At 56.9% G+C, this 18,195-nt stretch overlaps 11 protein-coding genes across 11 annotated transcripts; 7 read left to right on the top strand and 4 right to left on the bottom strand.

The window, feature by feature from the left end:
• Window positions 1-88: 88 nt before the first annotated feature.
• Window positions 89-3,223, top strand: Malapachy_1502 (ccaat-box-binding transcription factor; the record flags this gene model as incomplete). Its single annotated transcript, XM_018136006.1, has 2 exons — window positions 89-292; window positions 320-3,223. 2 exons carry the CDS (start codon window positions 89-91, stop codon window positions 3,221-3,223), a joined length of 3,108 nt encoding a protein of 1,035 aa, XP_017990908.1.
• Window positions 3,224-3,306: 83 nt separating this feature from the next.
• Malapachy_1476 (gcd14-translational repressor of gcn4) lies at window positions 3,307-4,638 on the top strand (the record flags this gene model as incomplete). Its single annotated transcript, XM_018135980.1, has 3 exons — window positions 3,307-3,366; window positions 3,393-3,503; window positions 3,532-4,638. 3 exons carry the CDS (start codon window positions 3,307-3,309, stop codon window positions 4,636-4,638), a joined length of 1,278 nt encoding a protein of 425 aa, XP_017990678.1.
• A 47-nt stretch (window positions 4,639-4,685) lies between these two features.
• On the bottom strand, window positions 4,686-5,476 carry Malapachy_1468 (ribosomal rna methyltransferase 1; the record flags this gene model as incomplete). The annotated part of the gene is made up of 2 exons (XM_018135972.1): window positions 4,686-4,702; window positions 4,741-5,476. The coding sequence occupies 2 exons, from the start codon at window positions 5,474-5,476 to the stop codon at window positions 4,686-4,688; spliced, it is 753 nt and encodes a 250-aa protein (XP_017990834.1).
• Window positions 5,477-5,509: 33 nt separating this feature from the next.
• Malapachy_1477 (hypothetical protein) lies at window positions 5,510-6,927 on the top strand (the record flags this gene model as incomplete). Its single annotated transcript, XM_018135981.1, has 2 exons — window positions 5,510-6,613; window positions 6,640-6,927. The coding sequence occupies 2 exons, from the start codon at window positions 5,510-5,512 to the stop codon at window positions 6,925-6,927; spliced, it is 1,392 nt and encodes a 463-aa protein (XP_017990916.1).
• A 32-nt stretch (window positions 6,928-6,959) lies between these two features.
• On the top strand, window positions 6,960-8,559 carry Malapachy_1509 (metallo-dependent phosphatase; the record flags this gene model as incomplete). Its single annotated transcript, XM_018136013.1, has 2 exons — window positions 6,960-7,118; window positions 7,144-8,559. The coding sequence occupies 2 exons, from the start codon at window positions 6,960-6,962 to the stop codon at window positions 8,557-8,559; spliced, it is 1,575 nt and encodes a 524-aa protein (XP_017990913.1).
• Window positions 8,560-8,564: 5 nt separating this feature from the next.
• Malapachy_1466 (dna-binding protein) lies at window positions 8,565-9,620 on the bottom strand (the record flags this gene model as incomplete). The annotated part of the gene is given in 7 exon segments (XM_018135970.1): window positions 8,565-8,666; window positions 8,694-8,993; window positions 9,019-9,065; window positions 9,092-9,223; window positions 9,249-9,399; window positions 9,425-9,588; window positions 9,602-9,620. The coding sequence occupies 7 exon segments, from the start codon at window positions 9,618-9,620 to the stop codon at window positions 8,565-8,567; spliced, it is 915 nt and encodes a 304-aa protein (XP_017990893.1).
• An 86-nt stretch (window positions 9,621-9,706) lies between these two features.
• On the bottom strand, window positions 9,707-11,629 carry Malapachy_1491 (wd40 repeat-like protein; the record flags this gene model as incomplete). Its single annotated transcript, XM_018135995.1, has 2 exons — window positions 9,707-11,472; window positions 11,509-11,629. The coding sequence occupies 2 exons, from the start codon at window positions 11,627-11,629 to the stop codon at window positions 9,707-9,709; spliced, it is 1,887 nt and encodes a 628-aa protein (XP_017990698.1).
• A 135-nt stretch (window positions 11,630-11,764) lies between these two features.
• Malapachy_1497 (hypothetical protein) lies at window positions 11,765-12,745 on the bottom strand (the record flags this gene model as incomplete). The annotated part of the gene is made up of 1 exon (XM_018136001.1): window positions 11,765-12,745. One exon carries the CDS (start codon window positions 12,743-12,745, stop codon window positions 11,765-11,767), a length of 981 nt encoding a protein of 326 aa, XP_017990799.1.
• Window positions 12,746-12,856: 111 nt separating this feature from the next.
• Window positions 12,857-13,912, top strand: Malapachy_1483 (nad -binding protein; the record flags this gene model as incomplete). The annotated part of the gene is made up of 4 exons (XM_018135987.1): window positions 12,857-12,891; window positions 12,920-12,968; window positions 12,995-13,838; window positions 13,866-13,912. 4 exons carry the CDS (start codon window positions 12,857-12,859, stop codon window positions 13,910-13,912), a joined length of 975 nt encoding a protein of 324 aa, XP_017990779.1.
• A 107-nt stretch (window positions 13,913-14,019) lies between these two features.
• Window positions 14,020-15,100, top strand: Malapachy_1484 (nad -binding protein; the record flags this gene model as incomplete). The annotated part of the gene is made up of 5 exons (XM_018135988.1): window positions 14,020-14,048; window positions 14,076-14,124; window positions 14,154-14,703; window positions 14,732-15,022; window positions 15,054-15,100. The coding sequence occupies 5 exons, from the start codon at window positions 14,020-14,022 to the stop codon at window positions 15,098-15,100; spliced, it is 966 nt and encodes a 321-aa protein (XP_017990741.1).
• A 407-nt stretch (window positions 15,101-15,507) lies between these two features.
• Window positions 15,508-18,096, top strand: Malapachy_1503 (hypothetical protein; the record flags this gene model as incomplete). The annotated part of the gene is made up of 1 exon (XM_018136007.1): window positions 15,508-18,096. The coding sequence occupies one exon, from the start codon at window positions 15,508-15,510 to the stop codon at window positions 18,094-18,096; it is 2,589 nt and encodes an 862-aa protein (XP_017990907.1).
• Between the last annotated feature and the right edge of the window lie 99 nt (window positions 18,097-18,195).

Genomic DNA, 18,195 nt, shown 5'->3' with positions numbered 1-18,195 from the left:
ACGTCTGCTGGGAGCGCGAGGGCGAAGAAAAAAAAAATGTGCGGCGCTGGGTTCGTGCGCGACCTTTTTTTTTTCTTGTTGCCTCGACATGCCGCGCGATTTTCGGCCTAAAGGCAAGGCCGCCAGTGCGCGTCGTCGATCTGATCCGCCCACTCGGCCACAAAATAAGGGCGAGTCGGACGATGAAGATGTAGCAGAGGATGTCCTGCGTCAGGGCATTGAAGCGTTGGGCGGTACAGAGGACGACATTGCCTTGATCCAAGGCAAAGGCAAGGCGGGTCCTACGCTGACGGTATGTGACCATGTATACTAATTCCAGGATGCGGAACTCTCTTCGGAGCTTCGTGCGTTTATGGAACGCGAAAAGTTTCCGTCGACACCGACAGACTCCCTGACCAAACCGACGGCCAAGAAACCAGCTGTGCATGCGAAAGAGACGTCCAAGCTTAAAGCAGCCAAAGAAACTTCGCGTCCTGAGAAAAGTGCGAAGCCAGAGCGGCCCGCTAAGCCTCAAGCAATTCTACGTTCCGAGGCGCCACGGAAGCACGTCGTATTTGGCGGCGACGACGACCAGCCTGCGCCGGCGGTCAAGGCAGGCCTGCGCCTTCTTATTGAGCCTGTCTCTGACTGGTCCAACATCAAGTTGCCAGTCCTGGAAGCGTCGCATGTGCCTTCGCAGGTAGACGAGGCTGCCATCACGGCATTGCATGAGCTTGGCAAGCAGACGCTCGAGTCTGAAAACGATATGTACGCTCGCCTTGCCTCTGGTGAAGGAGGAAAGAATGTCATTCTCGGCTCGCTCAACTTTTCTGATCTACAGTTCGCGCGAACATTGCTCACATCCAGCAAGGCCAGTACGCTGTCTGATCGAATTTCCGCGGTGACGCTGCTCTTGCAGAGCAGTCCGATTCATAACCTCAAGGCGTTGGACACGCTTATGACCATGGCTGGCAAGCCTGGGCGTGAGGAAGCGAGTCGTGCGACTCGTGCATTGGCCGACTGGCTGTCCAGTGGGGGTGGTCTAGGCGCTCAGAAACTTCATTATTTCCGTGATCAGCCCCTTTTGGCGAAAGCGGCGGCGGTGTACAAGGCAGGCACGAACGACGCTCTTCGTTTTTGTACCTGTGTATGGGCCTTTGAGGATATGCTGAAGCGTACCTACTTTGCGTTTGTGCAAATCCTCGAGCGTCAATCGCATGACACATTGCTGTTTATGCGCCGACAGGCCGTGACGCAAGTGTTTGTGCTGCTGCGTGACAAGGCCGAGCAGGAGCACAACTTACTGCGTCTCCTGACGAACAAGCTGGGTGATCCTGATCGCAGTGTGGCGTCGAAGGCCAGCACGCATCTTATGGAGCTCATGCAAGTCCACCCTGCGATGAAAGCCATCGTATTGCGTGAGGTTAGCGAGGAAGTCTTGCGTTCGCAGGTGTCTACGCGCCGCACTGGCAAAGAAGAAACAAATACCAAAGGCAATCAGCATGCGACGTATTATGGTGTTTTTACTATGAACCAGACGCTGTTCACGGCCCAGGATGCACCGCTGGCGAACGAGCTTTTCACGATTTATTTCCAGCTGTTTGAAGTGTGCCTGCAGCAGGAGAATCCTGAGACGCCATCCGAGGATACCGCCAAGCCCAAGGACAAGAAACGCTGGCGTGATCAGAAGAAGGCGTCCACACCTGCGCACAAGACGGCCAGTGACGTGTATGGCCGTCTCTTGGCAGGTATTCTGGCGGGTATTCGTCGTGTATTCCCCTTCACGACCCTGGATACTGATGCGCTGGACCAGCATCTTCATACGCTTTTCCGCATCACACATACACATTCGTTCAACATTGCCGTCCAGGCCCTGCAGCTCATTTTCCAAGTGGCGATCGGCATTCCGAAAGACGGCGATACAGCACGAGGCTTTTCGCCCAAGGTCGCTGATCGGTACTACCGCACGCTGTACGATTCCATGCTGGACTCGCGCCTCGCGACAACGAGTAAACAAGCGATGTACTTGAACCTGGTATACAAATCGATCAAGTCGGACACCGATCCGGAGCGTGTCAAGGCCATGGTCAAGCGACTGTGCCAGATTCTCCATACGCAAGAGCCGCCGTTCATTGTCGGTGCATTGGTCCTGCTCGGTGAGATTTTCAAGGCCAAGCCAGGTCTCCGTGCGATGATCACTGAGCCAGAGGAAGAAGGAACAGAACATTTTGTCGATGTACGTGACGACGAGGATGAGGCGGACGTTTCGCAGGTTGAGACACGCACGACGTCGACCTCTTACGATGGCCGTAAGCGTGATCCACGCTTTGCTCATGCGGGCGAGACAGCGCTTTGGGACTTGCTGCCGTTGGTCCATCATTTCCACCCGTCTGTGAGCCTAAATGCCAAGCAGCTGCTAGATGGCATCCCCGTCACATCCAATGCGGATCTGACGCTCAACACACTTATGCACTTCCTTGATCGATTCGTCTTCCGCAACCCGAAGAAGCATGTGGCCGTGAAGGGCAGCAGCATTATGCAGCCCGCGCTCAGTGGCGATGCGACTGACAATGTGCTCGTACGCCGCACGAATGTGCCATTGTCGTATGTCAACACGCCCGAGTTCTGGACACTCAGGCCCGAGCTTGTGCCTGCCGACCAGCAGTTCTTCCACCAGTACTTCCAAACGAAATTAAAGCGCACACATGCCCCCGCCGAGAAGGACCATGAGGCGGACTTGGACGAGGTCGCGTCGGACGACGGCATGCCCGAGGATGGCGACGACTCGAGTACGGATGACGACGAGGAGAAAGAGATTTGGAAGGCTATGAAGTCGTCTATGCCAGGTCCTAAAGAAATGGAAGAGGAGATTGACGATGATCTTGACGACGATATACTGGCAGAGTTGGAAGACGATGAGGACGAGAAAGAGGAGGATGACGAGGACGAGGATGATATCGATGAGGACGACGACGGCCATGTCGACCACGATGATTCTGCGACGGACGATGAAGCGAATATGTTCTTGGAAGACGAGGATGATTTGGTGCCGTTCACCAACTTTGACGAGGAAGAGGAAGCGGCTGTCGCTGGAAAGAAGCGCAGTGCCGACGAGGCGGCTGAGTCCACCAGCAAAAAGACCGGCCGCACCTCGCAGCGCCGCAAGCGTCGCGCTCTCCCTGAGTTTGCCAGTGCAGACGAATATGCACACTTGCTGGATTCCGACGACGAAGGCAATTTGTAGTGTTACGCTAGGTCGTGGGACGCACGTACATACCGATTTTGAGCCCGATCCATGCCCGATCTCCCTCTTGCCTTTTAGCTGCCATGGCGACAAGTGCGAGCCATCGGCAGATTGCTGCTGGCGATGTAGTGATTGTGTTTGCGGTACGTATGTGTATATCTTATGCAAGTCTCGCGATCGGACACCCACGCCGCTGGTCGTCACTCCTGGTTCTCAATTGGTCAACATGTTTGGCGCATTTTCTCATGACGACATGATCGGCAAAGTGTATGGCAGCAAAGTACGTCGTACATGATCGCTCACGCCAGCTTCATTCCGTCAACAAGAAAGGGTTCGTGTACTTACTACGTCCTTCCCCAGAGCTTTGGACAATCTCGCTGCCACACAGGACACAGATTTTGTACGCACCGGACATGGCCTTTGTCGCCATGAAGCTCAATTTGTCGCCGGGCGCTTGCGTGGTCGAGGCAGGCACAGGAAGCGGCAGCTTTACACATTTCCTCGCTCGCACCGTGGGACGTGGCCCACCCGCATCGAATGGTGCTGGGCAGACGCATGCGGCGTGGCCTACGCAACGCGCCCCGTCAGAAGTGCCTAGGCATCGTACGGACGCGCCCTACGATGGCCGCGTCTACTCGTTTGAGTTCCATGCCGAGCGTGTGGAAAAGGCCCGCGCCGAGTTCACAGCGCATGGTCTTGACACCACCGTCGTTCTGCATCATCGCAACGTGTGCAAAGCTGGCTTTGGGCTGACGCACGAAGCGGATGCTGTTTTCCTGGACTTGCCAGCCCCTTGGGAAGCTGTGACGTTTGCCAAAGATGCACTTCGACGTGACGTCATGACGCGCATTTGCTGTTTCTCGCCCTGCATTGAGCAGGTGCTGCGTACTGTGACAGCCCTCTCGGACGCCGGGTATACGGACATTGCGACGTACGAGAGCTTGGTGCGAACGCATGAATCACTGACGAATGTGGCGCCCCTTGAATCGATTGGCGATGTGGTGGCGCGTATCCGCCAAACGGAGGCGAAACGCGAGAGCCGTCGTACGATTCAGATGGCTCAGTCCAAACTGGAACGCGAGCGTCGTCAAGCGGAGAAGGCCGCTGCCGAAGGTGCTAGTACGGTGGATGCTACCGGCCCTGTTTCGGACTCTCACTCGCACAAACGCAAAGCGGAAGAGGACACGGGCGAGGCCCCCGCGAAGAAGCCTGCGAAGGCCGACACTGACATTGACGTGGCGTCTCGTCCCCATGAAACCGACCCGCCTGCCGAAATGCTGTACAGCCAAGGCTTCCGTCAAAAAGTGGAACGACGTTCTGTCATGCTGGCAAACGTGTACTCACGGCCGTTCCCTCAAATGCGTGGTCATACAAGCTATCTTACGTTTGCGACGCTCTTGCCTCGTTCTATGTAGTCGTGTTATACCCTTGCAAATCGCCCAGAAAAGTGTGCTGGACGGTCCTAGGTGAATCTGTGGGCTGTTGGAAATCCAGGCCCACGACAAAGTGCTCCGCACTCGATGCGCGGCTGCTTGGCGGCTTGGCCAGCTCAACGTGGGCAAACAGCCGACGAAGCTGTGCTAGGAGCATTCGTGTAGAGGGGGTATGAGGCTCCGCAAACACTTTCGCGACAAAAGTGCCGCCAGGCCGAAGCATTCGTACGACCATCGTCACGGCCGACATCATAAGCTGGGCATGCACAAAGTCGTCGACAGGCAGAATACCTGTCACATCCGGCGCGCCATCACAAATGATCAGATCGGCCCTTTGCTTGGTCGAGCTTGTTTGTGCCTGTTGGAATGCCTCTTCCACGGCCTTTGCTGTAACTTCCGTCGTGATATCGCCCACCACTTGAACGACACCGTCAATGGGTGCCATATTCTGCAAATCCACAGCGACGATGCACGCACCTGACGGGGCCAATGTACGACTTAGGACTTGGCTCCAGGAGCCTGGCGCAGCACATAGATCGATAACGTGCCCCGGTGGGCTCACAGTCGTGGGCATAGATGCCAACACCGCCTCGCCCAGCGACTCACCCAGCGTAGATTGAAGAAGCGCCAAGGCGTTGTCCGGCAATGCCTCGCCGGGCGTTTGTCCTACGATCTGAGCGCCCATGGAATGGCCTGGCCGCCCAAATAGGCCATACTGCTCGTCGAGATGCAGAAGCTTAAACGCCGATCGCGCGCGGTAGCCTTCCTGCTTGCCCTGCCGATAATAGTGATCACGCTGATCTTTCGTGGATTTGCCCATGGGGGCGCGATGTGTCGATGTGGAGTGTTTGTGATGGACGACGACATGGTTGCACGCAAACGCGCCGAGCGTGCTCAGCGCAAGGCGGCGGCGGCGGCCGCAGCAGCAACGAGCACACCTGCCACAGCCGAAGCGCCTCCATTGGCACCTGAGACTGCGATTCGGCGCCGAGCATGGCTGCCTCTTCCGCACGTCGCCGCAACGACGCGACGCGTTCGTGTCGTGAGCTGGAATATGCTAGCGCAGTGCCTTGTGCGTCGTGAGCTCTTCCCAGGGAGCGACTGCTTAAAATTCAAAACGCGCCTACCTGGCCTAGCAGCTGACTTCACGACGTACGACTGGGACATTGGGTGTTTCCAGGAAGTGGACTCGATGAATGAGATTGGGCCCATCCTGACCAAGGCAGGGTATGCGTTTGAGTACCAACGTGGCTATGCTACCAAGAGACATGGGCTTGTCGTGGCATGGCGTGCACAAGCAAGCGATCGCCCATCGTTTGATAGTCCTGTATGGACCCATGTCCTGCATTTGGACGATGCGGAGGCATGGGGCGGCGCTGTGGAAGGTACAGCGCTTTCGCGCATTACACGCAACACGGCGCTGATGGTAGCATTGCCCTGCGCTGATGGTCAAGGTGGTGTCGTAATAGTGACCACGCATCTGTTCTGGCAGCCGCGGTACGAATATGAGCGTGTGCGACAAGTTGCTGCCATTACGCAGGCGATCAATGCCGTTCGTACGTCGCACGAGGCATGGTCCTCGTGGCCTGTGATATTCGCCGGCGATCTGAATGATCAACCGCACTCGTCTACCTATACTGTGCTGACAGGCCAAGGTCCTATGTACAAAGATGTGATCGAGACGACGCTGCAAAGCTCGCGCATTGTGCATACATCCGTGGACGAAGCACGGGGGCACCGCACAGTCCACTATGCCAAAACTATGACGGAGGATGGCGACGAGGATCGTGTCCTAGGGCGATTTCGCTATGGCCTCGACAATGAACTACTTACGACGGACGATTTACTCCGTCACTGCAAAGTCCAAGGCGCGCCTTCGAAGCCATGGCATTTTCAGAGTGTCTACGGCACACACTATGGGGCGCTGGCTGGCCAGCCAGGTGTCGAGTATTTCAAGGTATGCCATATATAGACTTACCACAGGACCGTGGTACAGCGCCTGAACGGTACGATGAGACGGAGAAGCCCGTGCCAAGTGATCCACGGCAGTGCCAAAGCTACGAGCCAAAATGGACGTTGTATTCGTCGCTTTTCCATCTGACCTTGGACTATATCATGCTGGCCCCGAGTATGGACGAGCAGGGGCCGGACTATCCACCTGTGACCGCCTTGCTAGCCCTCCATCCCACCGATACACTGCAGCCTGGCATTCCACGGCAAGGCGTCTGCAGCTCGGATCATGTGTTGATAGGCGCGGAAATCGCGTTGTAAGTAGCAAGTGGAGGTTCATCACCGCAGGCGACATGGCACCTCGGTGGATGCGGCCCATCGCGTACAACGTGCTGTTCCCGTCGCGGACCGTGCAGGTACTGCGGCTAGCATGGTGTTTTGTTGTGCTATGGTGCGAGCGAGGTGTATTTTATGCAGCCACGAGCCGCTGCGAGATCCCGCAGACCAGCACTGTACGTACATGCCTACTCATCGCAGCCTACGTTTCGCGTGCTCATTCTGAGCGATCCACAGATTATTGGGACACATACCTACGAGCACTTTTCGCCTCTGATGACTGAAGTGGCTAGTGCGTTCTCCGATCAATATCTTCGAAAAGTGTGGCTCGCCGTAACACGACAAGGCCTCGGCGCCTCGCTGCTGCGAAGCCCACGCTCGGCAGATTTGCTTGTGTTTCTTGGCGATATGACGGATCGGGGGCGCTGGTATACAGACAAAGCAGCCTGGACAGCACTACAGACGCGCTGGACCCAGCTCTTTTCGGGCGCATCGCTGGGGCAGACGACCGAGGCACGGCCCGTGCGTTCGCGTAGTACATCGACAATCCCTGCCGTGGTCGTCCCCGGGAACCACGATATTGGCCTGCCAGATGCACAGACAGGACAGCCTGTGCCTGCGAATCGTGAGGCAGCTGCCTGGTTTCAGCAGACGTATGCGCCTGTCGTGGACGACCAGTACGTATGGGCCTCGCATGGCACGCCGTCGTGGAATGCGCGGATTCCCATTGCGGTCGGTGCTTCTGACCATTCGACACATGAACTGGTCCTCATTAATGCGATGGACCTCGTAAGTATGGAGCCTCTGATGATGCCTGCGTTGACGTCCAACGATACCTCGTTTGTGGTGGCCAAAGCGCATGCGCCACAGACCACGCGGATGGTCGACCTGCTGGCGTCCGAGACGACGTCCATTCCACGGATTCTCTTCTCCCATGTGCCATTGGCCCGTGCCGCCTCCGAGCATAGTTGCGATGTACCATGGCGCACTGCTATTCATGGTGTACGGCGTGAGTCGCAACGAGCACACGTCCCTGGCGGTGATATTTTGCAAGGAGGCGATGCCCAGCGTACGTATCAGAACTTGGTGGGCCAGGCTGTGTCGCAGTACGTCTTGGATGCTATTCAGCCGGCCTTGGTATTCTCCGGCGACGATCACGATCACTGTGAGGCGATTCATTACCGCCACCGCCCCGCGTCGAGTGTACATGTAGCCGGGTTTGACGCTCAGGATGTCCCCGAGCTGACCGTGAAATCCATGTCGATGCTGGAAGGCGTTCAAAGGCCTGGCTATGCATGGCTCGAGCTAGGTATGGAAGGAACGCAACCGACGCTGCAGTACCGTCCTTGCCTGCTGCCCAATCAAGTCTGGCTGTGGCTCGGTATGTATGTGCCATGCCTGCTTCTCACGCTATGTCTGATTGTGCTGGCGCCCGCCTGGGTACCCAAGTCATCGGCCACCCTGCTCCCACACCATTACGCCGCGACATCATCCACCCGCCAAGTGAGCATATTTGTGCGCAGTACCAGCATACTTGGCCTACTTCGACGTGTAGGACGTGATACGGCCATGGTCGGTGTGATCCCATTGCTCTTGTGGCTGTCTCTACAGAGCTAAGCACACTACTGCGCTTCCAGTGCGGCATTGGGCACCAAGCCCAATTCTTTGAGCGACTGATTTTTCTCCGCCTCAGTGTACGACTTGCGAGGGAATGTAGTAGAAAACTGTGTATAAGTACATGCGGTACGTACCGTAAGAGTCGGTGTGCCATTCCCTTTGCCGTCAGCTACGACGGCCTGCTCCAGATCGCGCAGCGTCGCAGTGACGTGCATGGTGCCCATCCACGTCCCTGTCGGCGTACGCACACGCAGGCGCGTCTCTGTGGCGCTGCTGGTTTTCGGCCATTGGGCCGCTAGTGGTGTGGGCGGAGCCGGCTGTGACGTGGCATCCGTGACGAGACCTTGACGCAGGGCCTTTTCGTGGGCGGCCTTCTCGGCCCGCCGACGTTTGTCCTCTTCAATTTGCTGTCGAACGCGCTCCTTCGCGGCGATCTGCGTCAGTAGGACAAGGACTTACCTCTTCCAAGCGCTCACGTCGTTTCTTCTCTGCTTCCTTTATGCGTTCTGCGGTCAGCCACGGAGCGACGTACCTTTGCGCTCCAGCTCTTCACGCGCCTGGCCTGCATCTTGCCCTGCCTTGCGGCGAATAAGCTCATTGGCCTTGCGTTCGCGCGCTTCTTCCTGCTCTTTCGCCGCTCGCTTCTGCGCGAGCTTGGCACGCACTTACGTCAGTCACGTCGTACACACTCTCTTCCAAGCGCTGCTTCTTTTCTTCCTCGCTCAGGGGCCGAATGGCTTCTTGGCTCTCGCTAAAGTCTTCATGCCCCGACTTTTCAGCATGGTACATTGCCAGATCCATATCGCGGAATAGTTTGTGGCACACATTGCATTGGATCGACTGCGTAAGTGATGCGCGCACGTACTTTGGCACTCGCCTCCTCGGACGACTGGTCTGTCTGGGCTGGCATAGGCTCGTCCTGGTGCGCCTCCAGATGATCGAGCGCCGCCGTAAGCGAGCCGTCCGTCGACTGGAGCGCCCAGTCCACACGCTGCGCATCAAAGCCCATATCCAGTACTGTGGTCAGCGCTGTGCCACGTACAGCTCTCACGCTCTGTCATGGTCGTGGGTCAGTGTCGCGTGCACGCGGGGACGCACAGGCACTAGGGCACACGTCGGAGGCACACGCCATCTACACGTGATCAATCTATGACGGGGGCAGCGGGCCCTCGAATTTCAGCGCGACGCGGCGCTTCTTCTTGGGCTCGCTCTGCGAGGGGGCAGAGGAGGTGAGCGGCGCTGTTTCGGCAGTAGCGGCAGCGTCCGTAGCAGCTGGCGTAGCTGGTGTCGGAAGCTCCGTGGCCGGCGGTTGGGACGCAGGGGTGGGTATAGACGACGAGGTAGTAGCGTCCACAGGCCGATTCCATGCTCGGTGCAGGGCAGGCTGCTCGCTGTATTGGTACGGCCGGCCTAGTTCATGGTAGTCAAAGACAGCAATAGAGCAGTATCCATCTGACGAGGACATCATGAGCGATTGGCCATCGGGTGACCAGGCCAAGTCGGTGAAGGCAGCATAATGCAAGTTGCTGAAACAGCAGAGTGGCCCTGCCTGTTGCGTATCATAGATCCATACACTGTCCTGCGTGGCCACTGCGTACACCATACGGTACGGCAGTCCAAACGTACTCACGGCAGGCGTCTTGGGAGAGAGCGGTATATCTTGGACCTCGGTGGAGAGTGGCACAGCGGTGCCGGCAGGCATGGCCGACGCAGGCTCGGCGCTGGTGTCACGCAAGCGGTACAGAATGGGCGAGAAGCTCACGACCAGGGTCGTCGACTTGTGGCCCGGTAGCACAGCAATAGGCGTGTGTGACTTGCCAAAGTTGGCACGGCCATACAAATACACAGCGTTCGACGAGGCGACTGGGCTCTTATGTGGCTCATTGGCGCCTGGCGCATACGCCAAGTACTGCCCTGTAGGCGTAGCGAGCAATCCACCGTCCGGCGAGAAAGCCAAGCGCCGGAAAAAACTGCTGCTTCGGTCATCACCGTACAGTTTGTGTACATGATCGCCCGGCGCAGTACTACTTGCCGCTAAGCGCTCATGCACGCTGGGCGGTGGCCGAATGGTCGGCAGCGGCGCAGGGGAGGAAGAGCGGTGACGCTTGCGAGAGGGCGACGACGGGCAAGAGCCAGGCTCAGCTGGAACAGCAAATTGCGCTTTCGTCTCATGCGGCTTAGCGCCATGCATCGAGGTGCGGCTGTGACGGCTGACCAGCTGCGTGTCCATGGCTTTGCCGTTGTCTTGCTCTAAGTTGTAGACGTGGACCGACCGATCACTGCTCTGCGTAGCAAGGTACCGCTGTAATGGATCCCATGCTACGCCTTGGACATAGTGCTGGTGCTCGGAAATCTCACGGATCACAGACCCATCGGCGGTATTGATGATGCGGACGGCGAAATCTGTGCCGCCCACAGCAACATGTTCGCCATCAGGACTCCACGCCATATCATAGAGCTCTTGCGGCGTAGCACGAGTCATCAGACGTACGCGCCACGACTCTTTATCGTATTGCGCCTCACCTTCCGCGGACGTGAAATGATTCTCGCCAAACGCTTGCCGAAGCTGATCACTGCGGACCCAGAACAACACATTGCCATCGTCCCCCGCCGACGCTAGGACGTCGCCTTGCGGTGAGAAGCGCACGACATTGACGACACCTGTATGTCGAGTGAGAGTGGCTGCATACTCTGTTCGCGGGGGATGCATCGCGCCCGTCGAGGACGCTGCCAGCGCGGCTGGCGAGGGAATGTTCGGGTGGATCATCCAAATGCGTACATTGTTATCGCCGCCAGCCGTAGCAAGACGCCAGCTCTGACCACCGGCCAGCACAGGGGCTTGTTGCACAGCGTCCTGTGTCGTATTCGCACTGTCACTGCCCGCCAAACTGTGGCCGGGCGGTAGGCCAGCCGCTGCAAGGTCAGACGCGCCGATTCCTCTATACATACCTTGGCCTAAGTTGTGATCAAGCACCTGAGCAAGGCGCGCGGACGAGATGGGTTGAAAAGCACACGAGTAAATTGGTAGCGTATCATGCCACCGAATCTCGAAGGTGACGCAGCGAACCATACTTGGCGCTGACGCGCACGCTTGCGAGGGACAAACGATGCACCGCGGCGACGCGACACTTGTGGAATGAGCCCCTGCCCACCGCTCGGCCGACACGTGATCCTAAGCAGGCACGGTGGGGTATCGATACGATGACTACGTAGGCACTGGACGACTACTAGGACGCGATGGCAAAGCCGGTGGGGGCATACGAGCCTCAGCGCTCGCATTCGGGTCAAGTTGGAGACGCCGAAGTTTAGCATCGATCAGGCGGAGTCCCATCGTAAATTGCGACTCCGTGAGACCTTCACAGGCTGGATCTGTGCCAGCCACCGACTGCCATACCGCTGCTAATTCAGTGGAGGGCAGGCGGCTCCGTAGCCAGACCACACGCACGACATCGCATCGCACCATGGGCTCTGTACCAGATGATGACGTACAGTATTGTTGGAAACATCGTGTATACCTCTCGGGCACGGCATGCATGCTTTTGGCCGCTGGCCGAGGTGGGGCAGCACGACGCGTTGGAGGCGTAAGCGGTGGGGCGACGGCCTTCTCAGGGCTGGCTGTTCTGCGGGGTGGAAGGGGCGGATGGACGTCCATCTCGTTGGGAACCACAACAGCACTGGACGGCAGACTCGGCTTGCCACTATCACGGCGGGGACGTGGCGGGGCCACAGGTTTGGTTGTCGATGGACTCTCAAGGCGAGGAGAATCGGTCTGTGGCTGACTTGCTTGACCTTCAAGAACCGACGTAGATGGAGAGCTAACGTGAGACTCAGGCTTCATCCCCACAGGCGGTTTCTTGCTGTCTGGTTGAGAGTTTTCCAAGGGTATAGAGGATGCTGCAGGGAGAGAAGCATCAATGGGGGAAGAGGTGAGTGTGTCAGGCTCTGCCTCCTTCGTACTTTTCGTAGGCAATGCAGGCGATGGGGAAGATGTCGATGGCGTCGGCGAGGCGACTGTAGCCTCATGCGACTCTGTCGATGTGGACGACGTGCGAATGCTGCTGGGTTTTGGGCGAACGCGCGGCTTGGTCGTAGAGCTTGTGCTCTTCTCTGTAGATGCACCGTTCGATTCAAACATAGCACGCAAGTCCTTCACGCTCGGTGGCTGCGCCACCGTCTCGTCTTCCATGATGGTGGGCGACGTACAGTGGTGCGAAGCCAGGCACAAACGCCCAGGCCTGGTGGTGTGGGCTTATGTCATCGACGCACGGCCTTCGTGCAACACCTTTCTCTCTAGATTATGGCCGCTCCAACGTTGTGGTCGCAATGTTTTCCGTATGTGTGACTGATCGCTAATAAACAGACCAGCCAGTGAATGGTCCGTTGAAAACATGCCGAGCCAGCAGGGCCGCGTACGTATGCAATTCACTCACAGTAGATCGCCGTGGTGACAGGGGGCAGTTCGGGCATTGGCTTGGAGATTGTGCGTGCTCTTTGGAAGAAGGGCGCTACAGTGTATATGGCCTCACATAACGAGGCGAAAATGAGGAATGTCATTCGGAAGCTTCGTGAGGATCATGATACTCCAAGCGGGACCCTCGATTACCTACAGCTGGATCTAGGTCATTTGCAAAGTGTGCGGCAGTGTGCCCAAGTGCTGCGCGAGAAACACAACCGAGTGGATCTGCTGTTCAACTGTGCTGCTGTACTAACACCGGGTGAAAAGGTGACCAAAGATGGGTTTGAGATCCATCTGGGTGTCAATGCGCTCGGTCCCTACTATTTGACGCAGCTATGCCTGCCGATGCTCACCACATCGTTCAAAATGAACCCTCATCGCCCCCCTCGCGTATGTTTCGTGAGCTGCGCGTACCACATACATGCTACTTCCAAGGGATTCGATATGCGTGATCCTTCTGGGGAGCATATGGTTCGTCTGGTGCCTAAATTCTTCCAAGCATATGCGAACAGCAAAATGGATGCTGTGCTTATGGCGAACAAGTTCCATCGCGAATATGGCAATGACGGTATCATTTTCTCGTCGTGCAATCCAGGCACTATCCACACAGATATCAATCGTGGTATGACAAGCTACGTAGCTGTGATGCTTGGTCATCTAGCCAGTGAAACTGTCATGTATGATGCGGCGATGGGTGCTATAACGCCGTTGTATGTCGCTACAGCACTGGAAACGGCCGAAGAAGGTGGCGGTTATTATGTCCCATGGGCACGCCGTGGTATGCCAGCAGACGCAGCGCGTAATGAAAAGGCGCAGGATGACAGTATGTACCAATGTGGCTCACTCGCAGTGGCACGCTTCTTTGATGAATTGATTGCCTTGCGCATGAAAGCGTAATTGGCCTGTGGCCCCCCACTTCCCCACATGGCCCTGGCGGCCACGTGGTCCCGTGCGCATCGATACCTCCAGGATGGTTATCGTAAATAGATTGCTCTTTGCTCGCCATGTTCGACTTGATCTCTGGTATCTACCCGTAGGTATTTTCCAGGCTAATATGTAGTCCCAAAGCACAATGGACTGTGGACCAAATTCCGGATCAGACTGGCCGTGTATGTGGATAAGGGAGAACTAACGTAAGATTGCTATCGTGACAGGTGGCAACTCGGGCATTGGTTATGAGACCGTACTCAACCTGCTGCGCAAGAATGCGAAGGTCTACCTTGTGGCACGGAGCGAGGAGCGTGCGAAGGAGGCGATCGACAAGCTCAAAGCGGAAAAGTTGCCAGGTGAAGTAGTATTCATGAAGATGGACCAGGCCAGCTTGAAGGACATCAAGCGCTTTGCCGAAGAGTACATGAAGAAGGAGAGTCGGATTGATATGCTCTTCAACTCGGCGGGTGTCATGGCCCCCAAGGTTGGCGAGAAAACGGCGGATGGCTACGAACTGCATGTCGGTACCAACAGCCTGGGCTCGCACTACCTGACCACATTGCTGCTCCCTGCCCTGCGTGCGACCAAGGAACAAACAGGACACCCGGCCCGCGTGTGCTTTACATCGAGCATTGCGCACCGATTCACCTCCTCGAAGGGCTTTGACCCAGAAGACTACACTGGTCTGCACTCGCCGCCTCGCTTCATTCCAGGGGAGAACCGTGCATATGGCACGAGCAAATTCTGCAACATTCTTAGTATGTATGACTTTGGCTCACAATGTAGGCGCCAAGTGGTTTAATCGCCACTACGGTAAGGACGGCATCGTGTTTACGTCGTGCCACCCTGGCAACCTTCGCACGGGCCTCACGCGTGATTGGAACAAGGGCCTACACGCCGTGCTTGTGCCGATTGTGAAGTCCGTCGTCTTGTACCCGCAGGAAATGGGCTGCATCTCCCAGTTGTACCTGAACACGGCCCCTGAAGCGGAAAGCAAGGGTGGTGCTTACTATGTGCCATGGGCGCGTGAAGCGGAACCGATGCCACAGGCCAGTGACGAAAAGATCCAGGAATCTTGTATGTACACTCGATTGTGCTCACATCACAGTCGCTACATGGGTCGACGAACAGGTAGCGAAGCACATCCCTGCCTAAGCCGTTTCTATGCAGTCCTGCGGAGTTGGCCTCCTGCCTACTGGTCGCCCTGCCACTCTGTATATCAGGCCGCAGCCGCGCTCCCCGGTTGGATTTTTTTCTTTTATTTCATAGTTTGCGTTCTTATTTTACACCTAATAGGCCGATTTTTTATTTTCTGGCGGCATGTTTTTTTTCCTGGCATCCCTGTGCTGAAGATGGTCTTCTTCAGACATCAACCGAGGGTGCGGACGACACCTCCGTTATCTATGGCTGCTTTTATCGCTCTCTTCCAAAGCGATCTCAAGCGTGTTGCCACAGTTTCTTCTCGCCCTGACTCTCTTCTATCTCAGCTCTTCTTCTCGGACCTGGACTCGGAGCCAGCCTAACGTCTCTTTTACCCAACCAGGTTTTCGGGCTCTATCATCATGAGCATTTTCCCACATACTACCACGTCTCAACATCCTTCTACCTCCCTTCCTCCGCCTGTCAATGGAGACAAACCTTCCGGCCCGCCGGCGGACTCAGTGGAGCCTCCTAAGCGCTTCGGGCTTCGACCTGGCGTCTTATCTTTTGCGTCGTTAGGCCGTCGTGGGTCTGGCACGGGCTTGCAGCCACCGATGACGCCGCCAGCCAACGTGTCTAAGCAGCTGGGTATGCCGGCCGTGGCTGCGAGCACGGATCCATCGCATTTGTCTCAGTTCTCACTCAAGCTCAATGAGCTTATGAACAAAGCCTTTGTCGCTCCGAATTCGGCGCAGGTATCGACCATTGCTCATACCGGCACATCCCCCTTTACAGGGGTCTCGATTAGTGTGCCACGTATCCAAAACATTTCCTATGGAAACAATCGGCTGCCGAACCGAGTCCGTGTTATCGAGATGACCAGGCTCATGGTGGACGAATTGCACACGGCTTCGACAGTGGATCCCTACCTTCTTCGTGCCGTGTCGCGGACCATTCTCAAGACCATTTCGCAATTTGTATCGCGTATTGAGTCGCAGTTGGTCTCACCCCGCACAGACCCCACGGCTCTACAAATCCCTGTGTCGGTGCGTGGAGCACAACCGCTGCCTGCCGCGATGGAATTCAATTTGGCACTTATCAGTCTGGAATGGATTGTGGAAGAGAGCTTAGAACGGTGTCTCGAGGGACTGCCGCCGCTGGCGCTTCTTCATTCGCCCAGCCTGCTTATCCCCACGTCCGCCGAAGGCCAAGCACAGCCGCCTATGCCGTCGTTTGTGTACGAAATCCTATCGCCGCTACGTGAGCAAATGGAAGCGAGTATTATTCACGTTGTGCAGCCGCTCCTGGTCAACATCAAGTCGTCCATTACGACATGCCTATTGCGAGCCAATGCCCATCCCTTTGAGCCGCAGCGTGCGCCGTCGATCGTGTTGGAACCGGAGAACACGAGTACCAACAAAATACCTTGGCACAAGGAGCTGGAAGAACGTCTGGATGCTGCCTACCGTTTGTTGATGCTGCGCATTGTCGATCGATGTGGTCAGGATGGTCAGGCATGGTTCATTTCCGTCGCGACGCATACGATTTGGAAAGGCCTGGTAGTCCTTACGTCGCGTTCGGTCTTTGCACCGGCATCGGTGGTCGAGGCACAGTTCTCTCATACGTTTGGCCGTACCTCCAGCACGACGCCGTCGAGCGCGGTCCTCAATTCGCTGCTAGCAGGCGAAGCGCATGCCAAGCGCGTGCCTACGCCGACGCAGCTCGCCCATGCACTGCGCTCTGTGAGCTTGACAAGTGGCCATCGTCATCGCCGACCTGTAGGCGAGTCGATGACCGGCACACACACGCCTGTGGAAAAGGCGCAGGACGATTTCGAGGCGTGGAGTGAGCACTTTGCGCTGCCGGCGAACAGTACAGATTGCTTTGTCATCAATCCCTTGCTCGTGGCTGAGCAATTGCATGATTTGCAAGTGCTTGAGCGTCTTATGCGTCAATTTTGCTCGCAATTCCTCGACGAGCAGCATGGACGCCCTGGGCAGCGTGCGCGTTCGTCGGATAGCGAGAATACGGACAGACCTACGTTGGCGCATGGCGCCGCGCGAAGCCCGGATGAGCAGGCTGATATGGCCATGCTGGACGATACCGACGATACCGACGAGGACTTGGCGCGTGCTGCGCTCAAAGAGGCATTCTCCGCTTTGCGCAGCACCGTCATTGTGCTCCGTACCCTGCTGCAAGAGCCAGATGCGTTGCAGTACATGAGCCAGGCGTCATTGGAGACGCACCCAACTCTTTCGCCGGTTGCGCTTCGTGCATTCCGTGTAATTCCCTCCTTGCTGCTGGTGCACATTGCTTTCTGCCGGATTCCTCCTGGGTGGGTGCACGAGCAGGAACATGAGACAGCAGCGGGCTTGCAATTGAAAGACGAGAAGCTACCAACGCCGCCGCAAGTGTTTGGCTACTCATGGCACGAGTACGAAACAACTCTGACGGGCTTCGGCACAGGCGAGCTGGTTGCGATGTCGTTGACCGAGTGCTATGGCCCGATTCTCGAGCAGCTGTGTCGCCAAGTGGATGAAAAGTGCGGATTGGCCGAGCATGAATCGTTGCCTGCGAGTCTACTGTCGCCCACCGTGAGTGATATTAGCTCGGATGGGTCGACGGACGACTTGCCTGCCGCGATGACACAATCGATGCCGACACTCGACGCGGGACGACCGCTCAAAACGCCTGTCACCATGGCGCTACCTGAAGAGACGGGCACACATCGTCGTTCGCGTTCGCAAAGCCGGGGATCCCCGACGTTGGCGCCACGTCTGTGGCGTAAGCACCCATCGTCAGGCTCCAAGTTTGCGTTGCCGCATGCGCTCCCGCCACGTGTCTCACGCGCCCATGCCACGTCGTCGTTAGGCCGCGGTCGGCAGTCTCCGCGTTGTGAGTCGCAAGGACTGCCCCGCAGCACGACAGACACCTTGGCGCATATGCAGCGTCATGCGCTGTTGATGTTTGAGAATGTTCTTCAGCGTGTCGTGTCGATGCACGAAGAATAGCTAGGTAGAAGAGAAGGGGACATGTGCTGTTACCATATAGGGCAAGTCCCATGGCTGCCAGGGACCTTTGTGCGGGGTGGATTGGCTGGCTTAGTAATG

Source organism: Malassezia pachydermatis, assembly GCF_001278385.1.
Source record: "Malassezia pachydermatis strain CBS 1879 chromosome Unknown scaffold7, whole genome shotgun sequence".
NCBI classification, from domain to species: domain Eukaryota; kingdom Fungi; phylum Basidiomycota; class Malasseziomycetes; order Malasseziales; family Malasseziaceae; genus Malassezia; species Malassezia pachydermatis.
This window is presented reverse-complemented; position numbering and strand designations above follow the sequence as displayed.